This window comes from Harpia harpyja, chromosome 17 (genome assembly GCF_026419915.1).
Source record: "Harpia harpyja isolate bHarHar1 chromosome 17, bHarHar1 primary haplotype, whole genome shotgun sequence".
Taxonomy (NCBI): domain Eukaryota; kingdom Metazoa; phylum Chordata; class Aves; order Accipitriformes; family Accipitridae; genus Harpia; species Harpia harpyja.
In genome coordinates this window covers 14123176-14141444 of record NC_068956.1, presented here as the reverse complement: position 1 = coordinate 14141444, position 18269 = coordinate 14123176, and the positions used below count along the sequence as shown (strand labels likewise).

General features: G+C 35.7%; 1 protein-coding gene across 3 annotated transcripts in view; it reads right to left on the bottom strand.

Moving 5' to 3' along the window:
- The window catches only part of CNTN5 (contactin 5), a 680093-nt gene that overhangs the window by 61656 nt on the left and 600168 nt on the right, over window positions 1-18269 (bottom strand). For all 3 annotated transcript variants that reach the window (XM_052812642.1, XM_052812644.1, XM_052812643.1), the window contains 2 exons: window positions 8285-8412; window positions 7194-7369 (listed from right to left, as the gene is read on the bottom strand). In XM_052812642.1, the coding sequence (XP_052668602.1) occupies window positions 7194-7369; window positions 8285-8412 (304 nt within the window). The remainder of the gene's footprint in view (window positions 1-7193; window positions 7370-8284; window positions 8413-18269) is intronic.

The following is an 18269-nucleotide window of genomic DNA, read 5'->3' as shown; positions in this document are numbered from 1 at the left end:
GCACATTTGGAACAAAGAAGATGAAATTGTTGTTATTGGTTTTGTTGTGATTAATGGTACGTGGTACTATAATAATTGTAGTATAGCAGTATCCAGGCTGGTGCAGGTTGACTGAGGGATACCTGATAACACACAAGTTACATTTTCCTCATCTATAGGAATTAAAAAAGATGGTTTTCAAGGTTTTCAGGTTTGTGGATCCATAAGAATTATCCAGGGGAGGTGTAGACACTTTCAGTGGCATTATTTTTGATCATTTTGCATAGAGAAAGCAAGAATAATGAAAACAGTTGTTTTGGGTGAGCATTGGCGGTTGGGAGCAGATGCCAGAGAGCATTGGGGTGCTGGGAGTGGATAGGGAGGACTTTAAAGTGCAGCTTGAGTTGCTGCAAATGAGTTTGATTCATTTTATTGAGAGAAGGCAGAGGAAGAGATGAAGTTAAATGAGTATCAAATATCAGGTAGTATGTCAGGTACTGGGGTAGTTTTGTGAAATCTAGGGATTAAAGAAAACAGAAAAAGTATGAAAATGGGAAGGAATGAGAAAAAAGATGAGATGTGAAATGGCAAGCTTCAGGACAGAGAGGACCACTACACTCCTGTTGCTAAATTCATGTTCTTTATCTGAGTTTTTATTACCAGGAGAAAAAAGAAAGAAAAGAACGAATAGTATGGGGTACCTCTGCTCCTGTTTAAAGATGCAGAAAGAGGGGAAAAAGAGAGCAGGGAGCTACACGTATGATCTGAGTGGAAGGGTGGTGATAGTGATGGATGAAGATGACAGAAACGAAAGCAAAACCCATCTGGGACAAGTGTGCCATTTTGAGAAGACATCAAAACAGGAAGCATGAAGAGCAGATATGTGATTGGGATTTCATTAGTGTGCTGCATGAAGAATGTTGTGACAGCCTTACGTGAAGAGAGATTTATTAGCAGGGTCCATAGATGATGGCACACATCAACTCTAGCAAAGAAAGCTACCTAGGTAAGAAATAAAAAAGGCAATAAGGAGAGAGAAAGGGAAAATAGAAAACTCTTTGTGGTGGCCAGCCAGAAAGACTATTCTCCTCTTGAGGGTCTCTCCAGTGCAGTAGGTGGCAATGAGGAAGATGATGATGAGGATTATTTTTTGCCTTTTTTTTTTTCTAGTGTTGTAACCTTTTCTTTGGGACCTACTCAAACTTCCTATATGTTAATGTTGATTGGAATATGTTAAGTAAGAGCAGCTGTTGCACAGTGGTTGATTGTTACGCTTCTGAGCAATATACTTCTGAGTATATTGTTGGATAATATTTATTAAGTATTTACACGACCATTATCTACTTCGCTGCACACTGTGGTTTGGTTTACAAAACAAGAGACAAAGAAAGTGGGCAGGAGGGAGTAGTGAGTTTCAGGCCAGTGGGAGCTTTTTGCCATGAGACCCCACCATAACAACACGATTGGGGTTTGCAGGTGCAAGGCTACAAGAACAGAACCAGGAGATCAGCAGTGTAAGAACTGCAAGGGAGAAATACTACCAGGAAGGCTCCAGAAAACACTGCCACAACAGCTTGGGAGAAAGGTTGCAGAGCTGCAAGTGAAAAATAGACAGCAGAGCTGCAAACAGAAGGCCTTACCCTTAGGAAGGCTGATATTGATCAGGTGTTCAAACAATTGGCTGTGCTGTTATAACCCAGATTAACACTGTGCCAAGCAGTTAAATGATCCATCAACTGCAAGTAAACAGGGGAAAGAATGGATTGTCATGAACTATCTTTTAGGTTTGCCAAGATTTTTCTCTTTAGAATGTTTCTTGTAAACAAGGGAAGGTATAAAATACCTTAATAGAATAAACCAGTGTAAAAATTATCTGACTATGTTTCATGACTTTCTTATTACAATAATTTTTTTTATAGTAATTGGTATTTAGGAATGTTAAGAGACTCACAGTTTCCAAAATGCTCAGTTATCTCCCTCCTCCAAAGTAAAATTCAGTAGAGGAGATGTTACTTATCACCTCTCTCCCTTACTCTCTATTCATAGCCAAAGCCACAAGCACTTGGGCACACCAGTTTATGTACTTGTTTGATTCTAGGAAATGTTTGGAGTGTCCCATTCTAATGCAGCATGCAGGTATGTCTATAAATTTAATTAGTTCACTGGGACTGTTTATATCTTGGAAGCAACACATGGTAAAGTGCATTACTAGACCGTGGTCTTCATTGTGTTCAGATTTTGGGTTGCAGTTACCAGTCATAAAACACACATTTCAAAGTTTTTTGATCAGAAAACCTTATTCCATTTTGTACCCTCCCTAGTTTACAAACAATTTGTGTCACCAAAAGACAAGATAAATCTTTTATTTTGGAATTGCTTCTGATCACTCAAGTATTTAACTGCTGTAGCATGACAAATAAGCAAAACCTGGTAATGAGCATAGGGCTGAAATATCTGGAGATTTGAGTTGACAGTAATGGCTGTCAACTCCATCAGCAGGAAAGTATTGTGACAAACAGTGAAACAAATTGATAGCAATGAAGTTGATATAGCAGCACTATCCTGAACAGAAATTCTCTGTGCATAGAACACGTATCTTCTACAAGACTTTTGACAACTGTTACTGTTTTTCTCAGTGTGGGGAGGAAGGAGGGTGTTAAATAAAACCCCTATTTAATTGGCCTCATTTGGTTTTATGTCCAATAAAGAGGAAAGACATTATTATTAACAGCCTGCTGTTTTAATTGATTCCATGTAGTGTAGAACTTTGTGCTGCCTATGTAGAAAATGCTTAGGAAATTTTAATCTTAACTTCTAAAATATGATTAAAGTACTACAACAAACTAAGGAGAGACTTGAAAATGTAAGGAAAGGTGTAAAGTTATGCTCTCTCACAGGTTCTAGTTTATCAGATTGAAGTCTTCAGTGTTAGACAGTAGTTAATGTATTGTCCGGTCTGTATCTACTGGCCTTTTCTAAGTGAAACAGTAGCTTTCAATTCACTTCCATGTGAACAAATTACAACTGTAAAATATAACATGACAAGTTGTGCTTATTGCTTCCCATGGTGGTGATTGCAGTTAAGATCAAAGACCAAGAAGATATTGAGACTAAATCACTTTCCTGAGTCTGAAAGGTACTCATGCAGGTCAAGGTGAGGGACACTAAGAGCAGTGCTGCTGCTTACCAGTCTCTGGATAACCACAATAAATCATTTTGCTTGGCTGCCATAAAAAAAGTATTGGCTTTCAAACACAGAGTTGGAATCAAGATAGTTGGATGAAAATCTACTTGCAAAATCAGATGTCTTTAGCTAGTAAAGGGATACCTCCAGGACAAAATTAAGGTCAGTGGAGATCTTAGAAAAGAAAACTCTGAATGGAATTTTGAGCAGGACTTCTAGATTTGGCACAAAGGACAAAAAATTCCAAGTTACCCTAATCAAAGCAAGCAAGTCTACATTTTCTGTGCTCAGGCTCACTGGTGTTGCTAGAAGGAAATCTTGGCAATTCAGACTTCCATGCAAAATTGTTTCTATTAATTACACAAATTACTCCTCACAGACCCTAAAATGTTATTGGGTCTTTTGCTAGACAAATTAAGACTTTTCTAATGCCAAAGGATTCTGGGTATATGTAACCCATTGCATTATTGTTCTGCTACCAAGTGTACCATGGAGTTGTGCATACACAACATTTGGGAAGTTTTCTTTTCCTAGAGTAGTACAGTCTGCAACTGTCACTCCGGCGGAGCTCAGTCTCTTTTCCTTAATATTCCCTTCATGCACAGCTTTGTTCAACTTGACATCCTTGTCACACTTATCGTCTTGCCGGGCAAGTCCCTGAAGTACCTAAATTGCTATAGGTACTAAATCCTTGATAGCTCCATAAATAACAGCAAAACCACCTTAAATTTGTATTCTACAATTAGTGTTTGTATTATATAATTAGTTCCCAGTACGAAAAATGGTAACACTTTTTTTTTGATACAAAAGCTACAGATATAATTTGAAAACAAGCAAAGTAATACGTATTATTAAGAGAAGCTTTTCATTTCCTTTTAATTGTAATTGGTAGGGAGCCTGCAATTTTAGCAAGTGGAAATTTATCTACAGTCCAAATAAATGTTACTTTGGTGATAGCTTTTATAACACTGCATTAAGCACCAGGATGTTCATCATACTTAACACCTGGCTCTGCCAAAGTGAAAGTATGAGCAATGCAACCAGTGGTGAGAGGTTGGCAATGGTTTTGTTATTAACAAAACCCACTCAAATAATGTTCAATTTGTCAGGCTTTCAAACAAACAAACAAACCCCAAACAAACCTGAACATTTTTTTATCTGATGAAGTATGAGTGTGTGCAGAACAAAATGGATGTGTAATTCTATAACTTCATGCACACTAAGGATATTATTTTTCTTAACTGTACTGCATTAACAAACACTTTATTCAGGATCAACTCATGAAATTTAAAAAACAAAATTCATTCAGAAATGCAAAATAAGAGATATAGATGGAATTTTATCAGATTATAAGTTTTCTTCAAGTTCCTTTTTTCTACATTCTTAAACCCATGTCTTTATCACATTGTGTGTCACTCCTTTGAAACTGGATAGGTTAAAGGAGGTTACATGATAGGAAAACCAAAAGAGTTTTATTTTATCTTGCTTTCCCCTGGTACTTAGTCATGCTTTAGGTTTCAATGAAGTAAAGAAATACATTTTCATCCTTGTGATTAATTTCACATGCTTATGTGGTTAACAGAAATGATAATGAGATGCAATTGACAACATTTCACAAATGAGTAGTTAAGGAAATTATAGAGTTTTTGTGTCAAAACACAAAAGAATTGCTGTATTACCACAATCGTTACTTTTGAGTTTTGCATCTCTCAACTGTTTCATCTTCATTTTGGAACAATGCAAAAATCAAGATATGCATTTTGGTGAATGGAGATCCACATATTTTTTGACTACTACTTTCAAAGAGGGAGAAAGATGTGTCATATTATGTTTCCAATAGCATTCAGAAAATGTCAGTGAGGATTGTCCTAACAGGGTCATGTTTTGGTATCTCTGTTGTGAAAAGGAGTGTTCCCCCACCTCCTGCCTGCAACATGTTAATAGCTATTTTCAGCCCTCTTCCAGTTGATCCAAGCCTACCTATCCATTCTCTCTTTAGAGTGAAAACAAGAAAAGAAATGTCTTGACGTTTAAATGAGTTAGAAATGCAAGTAAAAGCAGCATGGCCTCACCAGCTCTTGTGTGAGCAATCTTGTAAAGGCAAATTAAGCCAGTCCACTCTAAAACTATCAGGTTCTGACACTTCATTTTGGTATTTCTTTGGAGGTGCATAGTATTTCACTAATCTAATTTTGTAATATTTTGCAAAATATGCAATGCCTTCTTTTCAGCTTGATCTTGTTTTCTGATCAGCTAAAGTTTGCTGTTTGTAAAAAAGTATATTTTAGGAAAAAAAAATTGCTTGTGTGCCTCTGAAAACAAAGATGCTAGATTTTTACTTAATAAACAACTTTTTTTTTTCCACTTAGTCATTTAGACATTGAGCACTGACTCTATTATGAGTGATTAATACTATTTTCACTTAGTAAAGTAGCAGTGACTCTTTAGCAACCTGGAGAAGGAAGTCATAAACTCATAATAAAATAGCTGGTTAAATCTACTAGGTTTTGGCAAATTTTAGTCATGTCAAGACAATAAAAAGAATCAGTAATTTCAGTGAGTTTTGCATGAATATTTGTCTGAAAATAGTCCCAGTATGTCATCTACCTAGTTCTCACCTTGAATGAGCCTTACTTCTATTAATTTGAGGGCTTTCTCTGGTAGAAATGAAATTAATGAAGAATTCTTGTTGAAAGATCTACAAAAACCTGTTTTCATAAAACAAATGAAATATTAAATTAAATAAGCTTTACTGTGATAGGAGAAATTACTTTGGAAATTTCCTAGCCTGAGGATTTTTCCCAGTGATTAAAAATTCCCTTCAGCACAGAAGATGCTGAAACGCACTGAAGGAATCATGTAACACATTTCAGATTTCAAATTTTTGGAAATGACTTGAAATTAACTTGTAATCATAGGGTGTTTTGTTGAATCAAAGAATGTTTTAACCTTCAAGTAAAAAAAAAACAAACATAGTTTTCCTTCCTATATATTTAGTGCTGGATTTTGTGTATTGGACTTTCTCAGATGAAGATAAGTATGCTAAGAAACTTCACACTAAGATATACCTTACTAATTTTTTTCATTTCAAAAGCTTATTGAAGTAAACCCAAATTTAAAAAAAAACCCACACCATAAAGTGAATATAGTATGAGTTCCATAAAGGCAAGCAGAAGAATAAATTGATTGCAGCTGACAAGGTTTTTAATGCAAAGTTAACTTCGCTACATTGTATTCAAATTAGATACATTACCTTTTAAAATTTCCTGACCTTTGTGAGCTTCATTTTTCTGTGTTAACATAGCATGGACATTTGATTTACATTTCATTAGTGGGAAGATTGAGTTAAATGACTGTAGATTCTATTTCCAAACTTGTTCACATTAAGAGATTTCTTTCTACGAAAAGTTTAAACCATTTTACATGGGATGGGTTTGAATTACTTTATCGTACTGTTTGATCATATTAAATTGTTTTTGAATCGAGGGGTAATATTTAAATTGGTATGCATATTTTTTCCATATGATTCTTATTGACTTAAATAATGGTTGCACAGCTAGAACCTACCTCATGCAGGGGGAGTTGGAAAATAATGTATACTCCTTGCTATTTGGATATTAAAATATATCCTAGGGAAGCAAAAGCATTGGGAGGTGAGGGCATTCCAACAGCCATGTTATCTGTGAGAAAGACATCAATGCTTATAGCAACATCCTCTCTATATTAAAATCAGCAGAACAACGTAAGGAGGATTCGATTCAAACTACTTTCTGTTCCCTCACAAAGAACATCAGATGCCTCACTAATAACAGGATGTATAAGATTACATTTAATATCTTCTTGATTAAAACTACTTGAAGTAATTCTAGTCACCTGCACTTCACACTTCCTCTAGCTAATGTTTCTTTCCAACATAAGTGAAACCAGTTATCTTTCAATTTGGTCAGAATTTGGTAAATGGGGAACATGTAAAAGCATGCAAATTTCTATCAGTTCACAGAACACAGATGACGAACACATGGTCACTTACTGCCTTGATGCTTTCAAAGTGTCCACCTTCTTTTTCAAAGTCAATTGGCTGCCCATTGAGAGTCCAATAGAAAGTGACATCTAGTGTGCTGTCATGAAGGGCTTTGCAACTGAGGACAATGCTTTCTCCAACAGTTAACTCTATCTTCTTAGGAGTCAGCTCTATTCTTGTAGGTTCTTGAAATACAGAAGGATTAGGAACATTTAGATGGAAGTCTAGTTATAGTGCAAGGCCAAAGTAATATGATTGAATTCTGCTTAGTCTACTCAGAGCTTACATTTACTGTTTGTTTCAAATACATAGTGTCAAATACTGAAATATATTCATAATGCACACTAAGACATGACAGTGGTGTACAGAAGGTACAGCCAGTTTCATGGAAGCAATAAGGCAGGATCCTAAACAACAATCTCTAGGACTTCTGAGATGGATTAATTAATTAATTTTATTAGTCTCAGAAAAAGCTAATAGCTTTTTTTAAGGCTGCAGCACCTGGAATCTTGTGATTGCATGAAAATCTCAGTTTTGCCACTTAAAATAAAAAAAAGTTTCCAGGCATACTAGATATAGGAAGAAGCTTGAAAAATGAAATCAAAAGAGTTGAACACCTAAAAACAAAAACCATGATCATATAAGAGTTTGGCTGAAAAGTGGCAAAAATGTGGTTTAGAAATTAATTGCAACTCAGTCATTTGATTATTATTACTGTTCTAAGGAGCTATCTTTCCTTAGATTTTATATTCATACAATTATTACTTTAATCGTAAGCTTTGTTCCCATGCAGAAAGAAGTAGGGGGTAAGGGAGTTCCCAAAGATAAAATGTGTTAAAAGGGATATTGATTCTTTTACTTACAGAACTATTTATAATCTGAGTGATTTAATACATATACTAATTCTTCTGAGATACGTCTATGATACAACAGCTGGCGTATGCAATCTGATGCAGGAATATGATGTTTGAGCCCTAGCTTGTTGGAAATGTTTTTTTTATTCTGCATCTACAATGCTGTTGTATGGTTGGCTGGGGATTCTAAGCAATAATGAAATATAAGTAAAGAGGAATTATCATTATCAAAGTATTTTTTCATACCTTTAACAGATACTGAAGCAATGATTTCTGCAGATCCAAATACATTTACACCTTGGCATAAGTACCGTCCTTCATCAGACTTGGAAGCATTCAGGATTCGCAGGCTCCCATGTGGAAGAATAGTTATTCTGAAAAGGATAAATACATAAATATCTAAATATATCTCCTGTTCTAGCAGCCAAATTCCATAATGATATCTTTTAGAGCTAATAAACAGGATTAAGGACTGCTGCCTCTGTAGCAAGGGATGATGAAGATGATAATTGAATTATCTTCTGTTTCAAAAAGGTTGTAATAAACCCATTTTACTCCTTCACCTTCCTAATACAAAAAGTTTCAGGGAGTCATCAGTGGATTAGTATCCTTTGACACTTATCAGTGGTGAATTTTAATGAACCTTTTGTAGAAAGTAAAAAAAGTGATTCTTCATAATTCGTCTTTAAAGTTTCACTGCTATATTATTGTCAAATCACATTTCAATATTAAGCACAGGCTATTCCATTTAGAAAAAAATGACCTTAAAAATCAAATCTGCAAAGAATGGGAAGTCAAATGTAAAAAAGGACTAGAAGAAGCATAAATTTAATTGTATCTGGTCAAACTATGATTTATGGCATCACTAAACAGTGTAACATAGGGACTTAAATATTCTCTGCTTTTTTGTAGCTCAGCTTTTATTTTTTTCCTTGAGTCTTGTATGATTCCAACTCCACTACATCTCTAGGTAAGTAACCCCACTGAAACATACTCATGAGAAATGTTGTTCAACCATTTACATTTAGGAGTGTCAAATTTTGACTTTGCTTACACAGTATTAATCATAAAGTCCATGAAGCTACATAGAGGTGAAAATTAACACATTTTTGCTGTTCTAAAATGACAAAGCCTCTGAATTTATTACATGTTAAAGCTGCAGCCCTGGAAGAGCATTAAATAATCATTGCTCCTTTCCTGACAAAGAACTACAAACCTAAATGGAACACAGCAACTCTTACATGGCATTCAATACAAGCTCTGCTTGCAGCTGTTGTATATCCTTTCCCAGGTTGGGTAGTAGTTATGGATCTCTCAAAGGACATGGGACATGTAGGTTGGAAGCCCTCCGGCAGGCATGGACACTGAAAGCAGATAATCCTCAGCAGGTGTCACATAGAAGTGGAGGAGGAGACGAAGGACTGCTTCCTTCTGTATTTTGACGGTAAGATAAGACCTCTTTCTGTGTTAGAGTCTAACTAAGTAGGTGGGTGGCTTTTCCTCAGCAATGGTTGGATTTTCAGAGATACCTCTCCAGAGACGGCTTTCTATCTGTTAATGTAGTGTCTAGCACTCCTTCGGCTGGGGGTCCCCTACTGAGGCTATGATCAGAAATCATGGAGGGTACCGTGTTGTGGTTTACTCTTGAGAAGTATTTAACCAGGAGTAAGGTGCTTTGATCATCCTGGTCTCGTTGGGCTCTTCAGCAGCCAAAAAAAGGAAGCAATTCCCTTTCTAGGCTGGACATATTAAAATGCAAAGCTGAGTTACCTTTGATTTAAACTAGGAGTGATTTACCAAAGGCTTAAGATTCAATAATGTGCTCAAACTAAATCACTAATATCGGACTGTATTTTTTTTTTTTTCTGGAAAAAGTATGATGCCCCCTATTCTCTGACTCTGTCTGTGAAAAATGGTGTTTTATTATCTGAGGTTTATAAACATTGTGGTGGAGAAAACAGAATTTCATTCTAGTGAAAAATGTACTTCTATTCACTTCAGATGTGAAACCACTCACTGCTCTCAGCAGAGAGACAGAAGAAAATAATAGCTTCAAAAGTGAATGGGGCAGAGGAAGGACATGTCAACTCTCAAATTCCCTAGTGCAATCTGATGATGTATCTCCCATCTTGCTCTAAAAAAATATGTATCAATATTTGAGTCACGTTATTTGTCTAAAGGTAATTTTATAGAAAATATAATTATATTAAGAAAATGTCTCTGTATCAGAGTTTTGAGGTTTTGGGTTTTTTTCCAACAAATAAGAAGGCCTGAAATTTTGTTATATGTCACACTTTTGAAGAAACAATCTGACAGGGATGTAAGCTTCCTTCCTTTCCTCCTGGTGTAAGTTTTGTTTTCCTATCAAGATGCTCTGTGATCAATGCTCTGAGGACATTGTATCATTAGTATGACAATAGCCTTTGCAGAACAGTAATAGTTTTCATCAATATACTGTCAGCATCAAACAAATGGAAGGACACTCCTACAGTGTTTACAAGTTATAAAAGCTTATATGCAGCGTTAAGTCCTGATATAAAATTGTTTTTCATTCTGAGCTTGGAGGAAAAGAAAGTTAGATGCGTATGGAGGATTATCTAATGAATCTTATACGTATTATCAGCTACAATTCTATTTAGCTAAAAGCTCTTTCTATCCATGAGGAAAAGAGTAATCACTCAATCAAAGGAATTGCAAACACATTTACTGGTGAATTATTTGGCTCAGAAATTAATACTTTCCTTAAAATGCCTAGCATTCATCTGTTGTCCCTTTTTTTGTGTTTGGCAAAAAAGCCAGAGGCTGGTTATGATGGAAACTGAAATGCTTTATTTATTCACATAACACTTGCTGCACACAGCAGGAACATAGACTTCTCCTCCTTCCCTGACAATATCTCTCAGTCATGGAGAGACCACCTGCGTAGTATGTCTACATATTTTAATAAGAAATACCATAGCAAAAGGTTTTTAACTTCATAAATAAAAGGGAAGCAACAAGAGAAGAAATGGGGTTGGGGTAGAATTAAGGTTAATTCAAGAAAAAAACCCTAAATTATTAATGTATTAGAAACTGAGGGAAAGATGATGATAGATGAATGGGTAGAGAAAGGATGCATGAGAGATCAAGGAGATAGTTTGGAAATAATTGTATTTAAGTATAAGAAAAACTCATTGTAATCACATAAAGGAGATAGATGTTGTCCATCCAAGGACTCTGAAAAAATTGGCATGAGATTAGTGTCTATGTAGAAAAGAATTTTCATCTGTCTAATAACATGAAGAAAAAGAGATGAGCATTAATGTCTTGGAATCAATAAGCACGTTGGCTTAAGATCAATAGCAACAAAGATTTTAGCAGGAATTATTAGGAAAGAATAATCAAGATATGACAGCAAATGGACATGAGATAAAAGTCAACATGATTTAACTAAAGTACACTGAATAAGACTACATTTTTATAATATTTAATAGGAAGAAACATTTTCTAGAGAAAATAAATGCAGATTTGCTCGTCCATGTGTTTCAAGCATGATTTTCATGCTGAAATTCACACGACTGGTTAAACAGGTTTAATACAGAAATTTAAGATGGTTAAGAAACTGGTTGAACAGAAGAGAAAAAATAATTTTTTTGAAAGAGAAATGGTTCTTCGTACTATTACCTTATTTTTCACAATGACCAGGATACAAAAAGAAAGGTGCTAGAAAATTGATAAAATAAACAGTTCATTGACACAGCAAGATCAGCATATCAAACAGGAGGGCTTTGATGACTCTGAGCACCAGACTCATAGAAAAGTAGTGAATGTGGCTCTGAATGAACAGTATGATGCAGCAAAGACAAATTCAACCCTAGAATATATCAGATACCAACCTGCAGCTCGTTATGCACGTATTAATACATAAGGTGCTGAGGAAACATAATATGGAATATAGGACAATTTTGATCATCAGTATTTAGAAAGTTGAATTCTAATCGAGTTGGCACTCAGCAGGATCATCAGGATGACCAGGGAGGAAAGAAAAACTTTTGTTCTGGAGGCTGTTTGTAAAATGAAAGCTGCATGTGAGATGAGTTTCTGTTTTACATGTTAATTTATGGATCTTGTCAGTAGTCAGTGGAACCTCTAGTAACAGTAAAAAAGTTTAGATGTGTAATTCACATTGTAGATATCTGCACTCAGATATCTCAACCTAGAACTGATTCTCACCCTCAAATCTTGATTTAGTTGCCCAGATATAAGTGCCTATTATAACATGACATCATTTGAGGGACAAAATCCCAGCTGCTGTTCATATCAGGACCGTGACTTGGAAATTAATTTCCCCATTCTCCTTACTTGCTGTGGCTTTGGTTTGTAAAATGAAGCAGTCTGAGCACATGAACTTCAGCTGATACTAAACTGGCAGGGATGCTTGAGGACTGCATTTCTTTTCAGCTACAAATATGTATCCAGTCTGTGGACTGGGACTAGAACTATTCCAAAGAGAAACTCAGAATTAGGCAGTGTGGACAGTATCAACTTTTTGCTGCTCTGATTGATCCATACTACCTGCTCATATGGAAATAGCCATAAGTTATCCTAGACACCTGCACAGGGCTGACAAGTGTGATACAAGACCTATGAGAGGACTTAACTGCTTACAGCACAGACACAGAGGTTTACAGCAGGTGTAAGTGTGTCTTTTTGAAGTCTAGATGTGAGCCAGCACGACACTGTAGGACTCTCAAAGGGCAGCAGAATTCTGTGTGGGGGTAGCTGACTCAAGCCCTTAGTGTAATGTTAGAGACAGTCTAAAGAATTAAGGGATATAAAGTCTGCTGGTGGTGGTGGTGGTGAGCACCAAGTGTGATGCTGGTCTTTGAACTTAAACACCCACGGTCTCAGAAATCAATTAACCACAATCTTCACTGCATACTGTATGCCCATGAAGCTAAAAGACCCCAACAAATTAATACTGACAAGAGTTAAATTGAAATTGGAGGCAAATTACAAAGTGTATTTGATATCTGTGCATATGATATTTTTCCACTATGATTTTATCTGAAATAGGACAGCTGTTGGATGCCCAGCTTGCAATGCCTGTGGTTTTCCTGTATAGAATATCAGCAAGTTTGGAAATACATATTAGTAGCATTTCTATAATGTCAATTTTGCTAATGGCAGCATAACCCAGTAAACTAGGTTGAGAATTGTTACAAAAGCATAGAAGCACGAATGAGAGTGTAAATTTTCTTCTTTAAGGCTCCAGGATTGGACTTAGATTGACAGTGGAAGACTGCAAAATACTGAGTAATTATAGTGTTCACACAGTATTTCCAAGTGATTATTTTCATTGTAAAAATATTTGCAATCTATTCAAAGCTATTGTTCAGTAGTAACACTTAAGATTGGAAACTTTCCTAATACATTTGTTTAAACAAAAATGCATTAGCTCACACAGATCAGTCATTTCATCAATTTTGTTCTTCTTTTACCAATAAAGTATGTACCAGCGAGAGTAAGATCCCTGATAAAGAATGTGCTGTTTTATCTGGAAGGATGAAAGTTCATACTGTTCGCATATGGGATGTTGATGTGAACTGAAGGGTGTTCTCTGAGACCAAGTATCTGCTGAGAAGCTGATGGATGGAAATTAGGCTCATAGGAAATGCTGGATCTTTGCTTATAGAAGGTGATTGGAAGTCCTTTATCTGGCAGTCAGAAATGTCTTCTCTTAATCAGTGTTGACTGACAGAGAGGTAAGGAAATATGCTGATGGAGATGAACAAGATGGAAAGTCCCCACAAATGTGAATGACAAAATTCAGGTTCCTTCAGGCTTCATGTGATTTAGAGAAGAGGACTGAATAGAATATGGTATTTAAGAATTGCTCATATGGGGAGTTTGGCAGGATTTTAAAGAAGTATCCTTTATTTTACAGTATTTTGATTAAAAAGTAGCAAGCTTTTTTCTTCCTGCTGTTTTATGCACAGAAAACTTGTGAGAGTGACCATAATCTTTGGCCTTATCTTGAGGGGAAGGATAAAGAAGTAGGAAATAGTCATCATTGTTTTCGTATAAAAAAGGAAGGTCTATTCTGCCTGCCATATTGTTGTGATTATCCTCCATTTGATTAATTCTTAAGGATAAGTGAACCGTATTAGTAGTCTGGATACTTTTACTGCTCCATTGTCTTACAGACAAAATATTAATTTATTAATCTGGTACCACCCAGCATGGAAGTTCTTAGATATTATTCACAGCCAGTAGAGGACATACTGGTTTAGATGGTGGAAATTCTCAGCTCTCTTTATCACCAGGGACAGTTTTACCTTGACCCACCAGGGCCAGGATGTGCATTTGTTCTTCCTATCACATGTAAAATCAATGAGCAGAGACTTCCATCAAGATTAAGATAATGAGAAGGGTAAACTCTAATTTTCATTCTGTTGCATCATTCATAGTGGATTCTCACAAACAGATGTCTTGATGCTGTGGCTAGAAACTTAAAAATTCTGCAGTGGAGTCTGGGTGCTGAAGGAGCTGAGCAGTTGAGGCAGCAAAAGTTAAAATTGCTACACAACCTTTAGGATTTTACTGAGGACTTGTAGCAGAGACAGTGACACAGTGTCTGGATCTTAATAGAAATGAATGCCAGACAGTTTATACTTGGAGCTTTATATTCTTTAAATAACAATTACAGAGTAAGAAAAAATACAAATAAATTGTGTGGCCATTTTTGGTGGGGAGGAAGAATTAGCAATGAGTAGTTTGATTAGGCTATACACACTTTTACCTTTTTCTGTTTTCAATTCATTTTTTTGTATTGTATTTTGACTTTATCTTTCACACTAAAGTCAAATTTTATAGGACTTTAGATAAATAATCACAGCAATTAGGGAAGCATTACAGTTAAAAGCTTTGCAAACTTTAACACCTAGTAACTGGGTAAAAGAAAAGTGTAAGTTACTGAAGTGGTTAGAAATTTTCCCCCTGCATTTCTCATTGGGGTCTAAAACCAGGAGTAAGAAATTGGTTTGTGTGCATGTTGGAAATAAGAATTTTAAAGATGCAAATGGAGAGAAGCTGCACTGACTCATTTAGCCTGTGGCCCCTGACAGTGTTCTGATCTGAGCAATCTGTCATTTCACATTAGCTTGGTTATGGGATCTGTCAGTATCCTTTAATGTAGATTACAAGGAATCAGAACAAGTATTTGTAAATAGTTGAAACCTTTATTTCTCCTTGAATGGCTGTGGGCTCTCTCTTTTCCCCTTGCTTTCTCTTGCTCCTTCGTAATAGATGTGCAAGCCTCTAACTCTCACAGAAAATGGATATGAGTTATTGCTATAGTAAAACCACTTAAGTAAGCAGAATGCCATCTACTTTATATACATTTTTTATATTATCACCCTAGAGTCTTTTTATTTAAATATTGTTGACCTAATTAGAAACTAGACTATGTTTGGCCCAGTCCCTTGGCAAAACACAAAATTATTTGGATTTTTTTCACTTCAGATTTTCAAATACTTATAATGGTGCAATTCCTGTGTGTGATATCTTAGGTAATTGGAATATGCTAAGACTTATCATTAATGTACTGCAAACTACTTCCAGCGCTATTTAAGCTAATGTTTGCAAACTGTCTTAGGGCAATTTTTTTCAAAGGAGCCACAACTGGGCCTCTCATTTTGTCCTTGCCGTTTGCTGTACTGTAACATTTGTGCATGAAAATACACGGCTCTTGCCAGTGTGAATAGTGTCCACATATGTAAATATAATTTCAAGTGGCTGACACTAAAAGTCAGGTTTTGCTAACAAATGTAGCTTCTGTTCTAAGCACAGGGAATAAGTATGATTTCTGCAGTGTTGCTCAGCAGTAAAGCCTGGAAACTACATGGTCTATTGGAGTGCTTTTTTTCTTTGTACGAGTAGGTTGGTCATTATTGGTTTTAACAGTGCTTCACATTAATGACTTTATTCAGACCAGTACTTAAGCACATAGTTTGTTTTAAAGACTCTGTTAATTACATTAATGTCAATGATGATATAAAGGTCCTAAAATTTAGACATCTGCTAAGGTATTAAACCGAATCAGAGCCTAACTGTAAATGGAACAGAGGTTCAAATCAGTAATCTGTTACCTACAGAAATTAAACAAGATGACTTTTACATTATTGTATATTTTCACTGGTACACTTGAGGAAGAGAGATCAGTTGGTACATTTTGAAAATTTAGCATCACTTTGCTAATTGGCACCTTGCCATTCTGCTCAAATAGTTTGCCCCCAAATGTGTTTGGTCTTGTGTAAAGAAGAAAAACTGAAAGAATTCCTCAAAAGATATTTCAGGGTAAGTGTCCCAGAGGGTAGGAAAGGCCATGTAAGGTCTTTTCTGCTCTGCATTGTAGTCCAAAAGTTCTTTTAAAAGCGTTTAGGAAATATATACTGCTAAGCATTCTGAAATTACTCTAAAATTATGAAAATGTTATTTTTTATTTTTTACAATCTATACTCTTGATCCATCTAAAATTAAAATCAATTTTAATATTTTAATACTTTTCATAATTAAATTTATTTCCTCTTTTTTACACACTATTTCAATGTCAGAAAAATTCTGCTACTTAGAAAAGGTTCCTGCTTTTCAAGGAAAAGGCTTTTATCACAGTAATTTTTCCCATGTTCCTAAGTGACAGCAATGAATTATTAACTTATTCTATTTTCCTCAGAAGCTTTAGAAATAATAAAGTGCTTGTAGGACTTCTTAATTCCCTCAGGAAAAGAAAAATACATGGGAAAACTTTAGTTACTTTAAGATATTTCCATGTTTCACTTGTTAGCTAGAAAAGTAGCATTAGTACTCGAAGGCGGACTTGGTATTCAAGAGGTAAAATTCAAATAGACTAGGTGCTCATGGGAGCAGATCTTTAGCCAGTGTAAAATGACATAATTTCATTCAACTACATGAATCTATTTTGATTTATACTAGATTAAGAGACAGCTCAAAACAGCCAAACTATGCTATGCTTGAACTGTTAACATTAACTTCAGCAATATAATATGAACAGCAGAAACTTTAATTTCATTGAAATGAGATTCTTGTAAATTTAAGACTGTTAATTAGATGTTTACATGGGAAGTTTTCATATGCTCAGGACAGCAGTCATCTAGCTAAACCATTATTATTGTAAGCTCTGTAATAACGTCCAGTCAGATGGAACCTGCTTTCCAACATTGATTCATGTTTTATAACAACACTACTAGAATACTAACTGCAAGTGGCATTTCCATGTAACACGGCAATGAAATTTAATCTTTCCCACCTCCCTGAAAAATTATTTTTTTAGAGATACTGTTACTGCTTTCATGTGAATAGAAGAGTTGGGTAGATGAGAACAACTGACCACTTTTGCATTAGACCCTTGCTCTCAGGGGTTAAAAAAAAAAAGAAAGAGAGAGAAAAAAACCCAATGTAGATTGTAATAAATTAATATGCATTGTTTAAGACCACCCTGATGGAGCTGTTTTCTGCTTTTAGTGTCTCTCCCTTGCATACATAGACAGTCAGTTATTTAAGTGTCACTGGGAGCTGAATGCTGTAATCCCAAGCAAGATGGCAAGGTACCAGCAGCCAAAGTGGCTGCTGACTGCTTGCAAGGGAGGCTGACAGCTGAGAATCAAATCAGCAAGAGGGCTGTGAATCCATCCAAATTAGCCAGCATGGAGGTCTGAAAAGGATTAGGGCTTAAATACATGCTTTCTATGTCCCATTGATATAATGCATTAAAACCCAATGTATGCATCTTCTTGTCTGTCCTTTCTAGAAATAGACACTAGAATGAGATGAATCTGCTCACACTGTGTGAGGGCTGAGATCATTTTAATGATCTACTGATACATGCTGTTAATGTATCATTCTGTTAATTTCTTACTTAATTCCTTTGAATTTGAGTGCGTTTTGCGAAACTGTGGTTTCAACCACCTCATATGTGTAATCTCAGTGTAGTTCAAAGATGGGACAGATGAAGATGGCAACGGCTGCCACAGCCTCAGAGCAAACTGACTCCATAGTCAACTGAAGAAGCTCTAATTATATTTCTATCATATGGTAGTACTATTAGATCCTGAAAGAATGAAGACTGATTGCTTTCATCAGTCTCCTGTCTCTGGAAGAGTATATAAAGCCTGCACTTACTGCATGTTTGCCCAGGTAGAAACTCTTTAGGGGGAGACTCTGTTAGCATGAT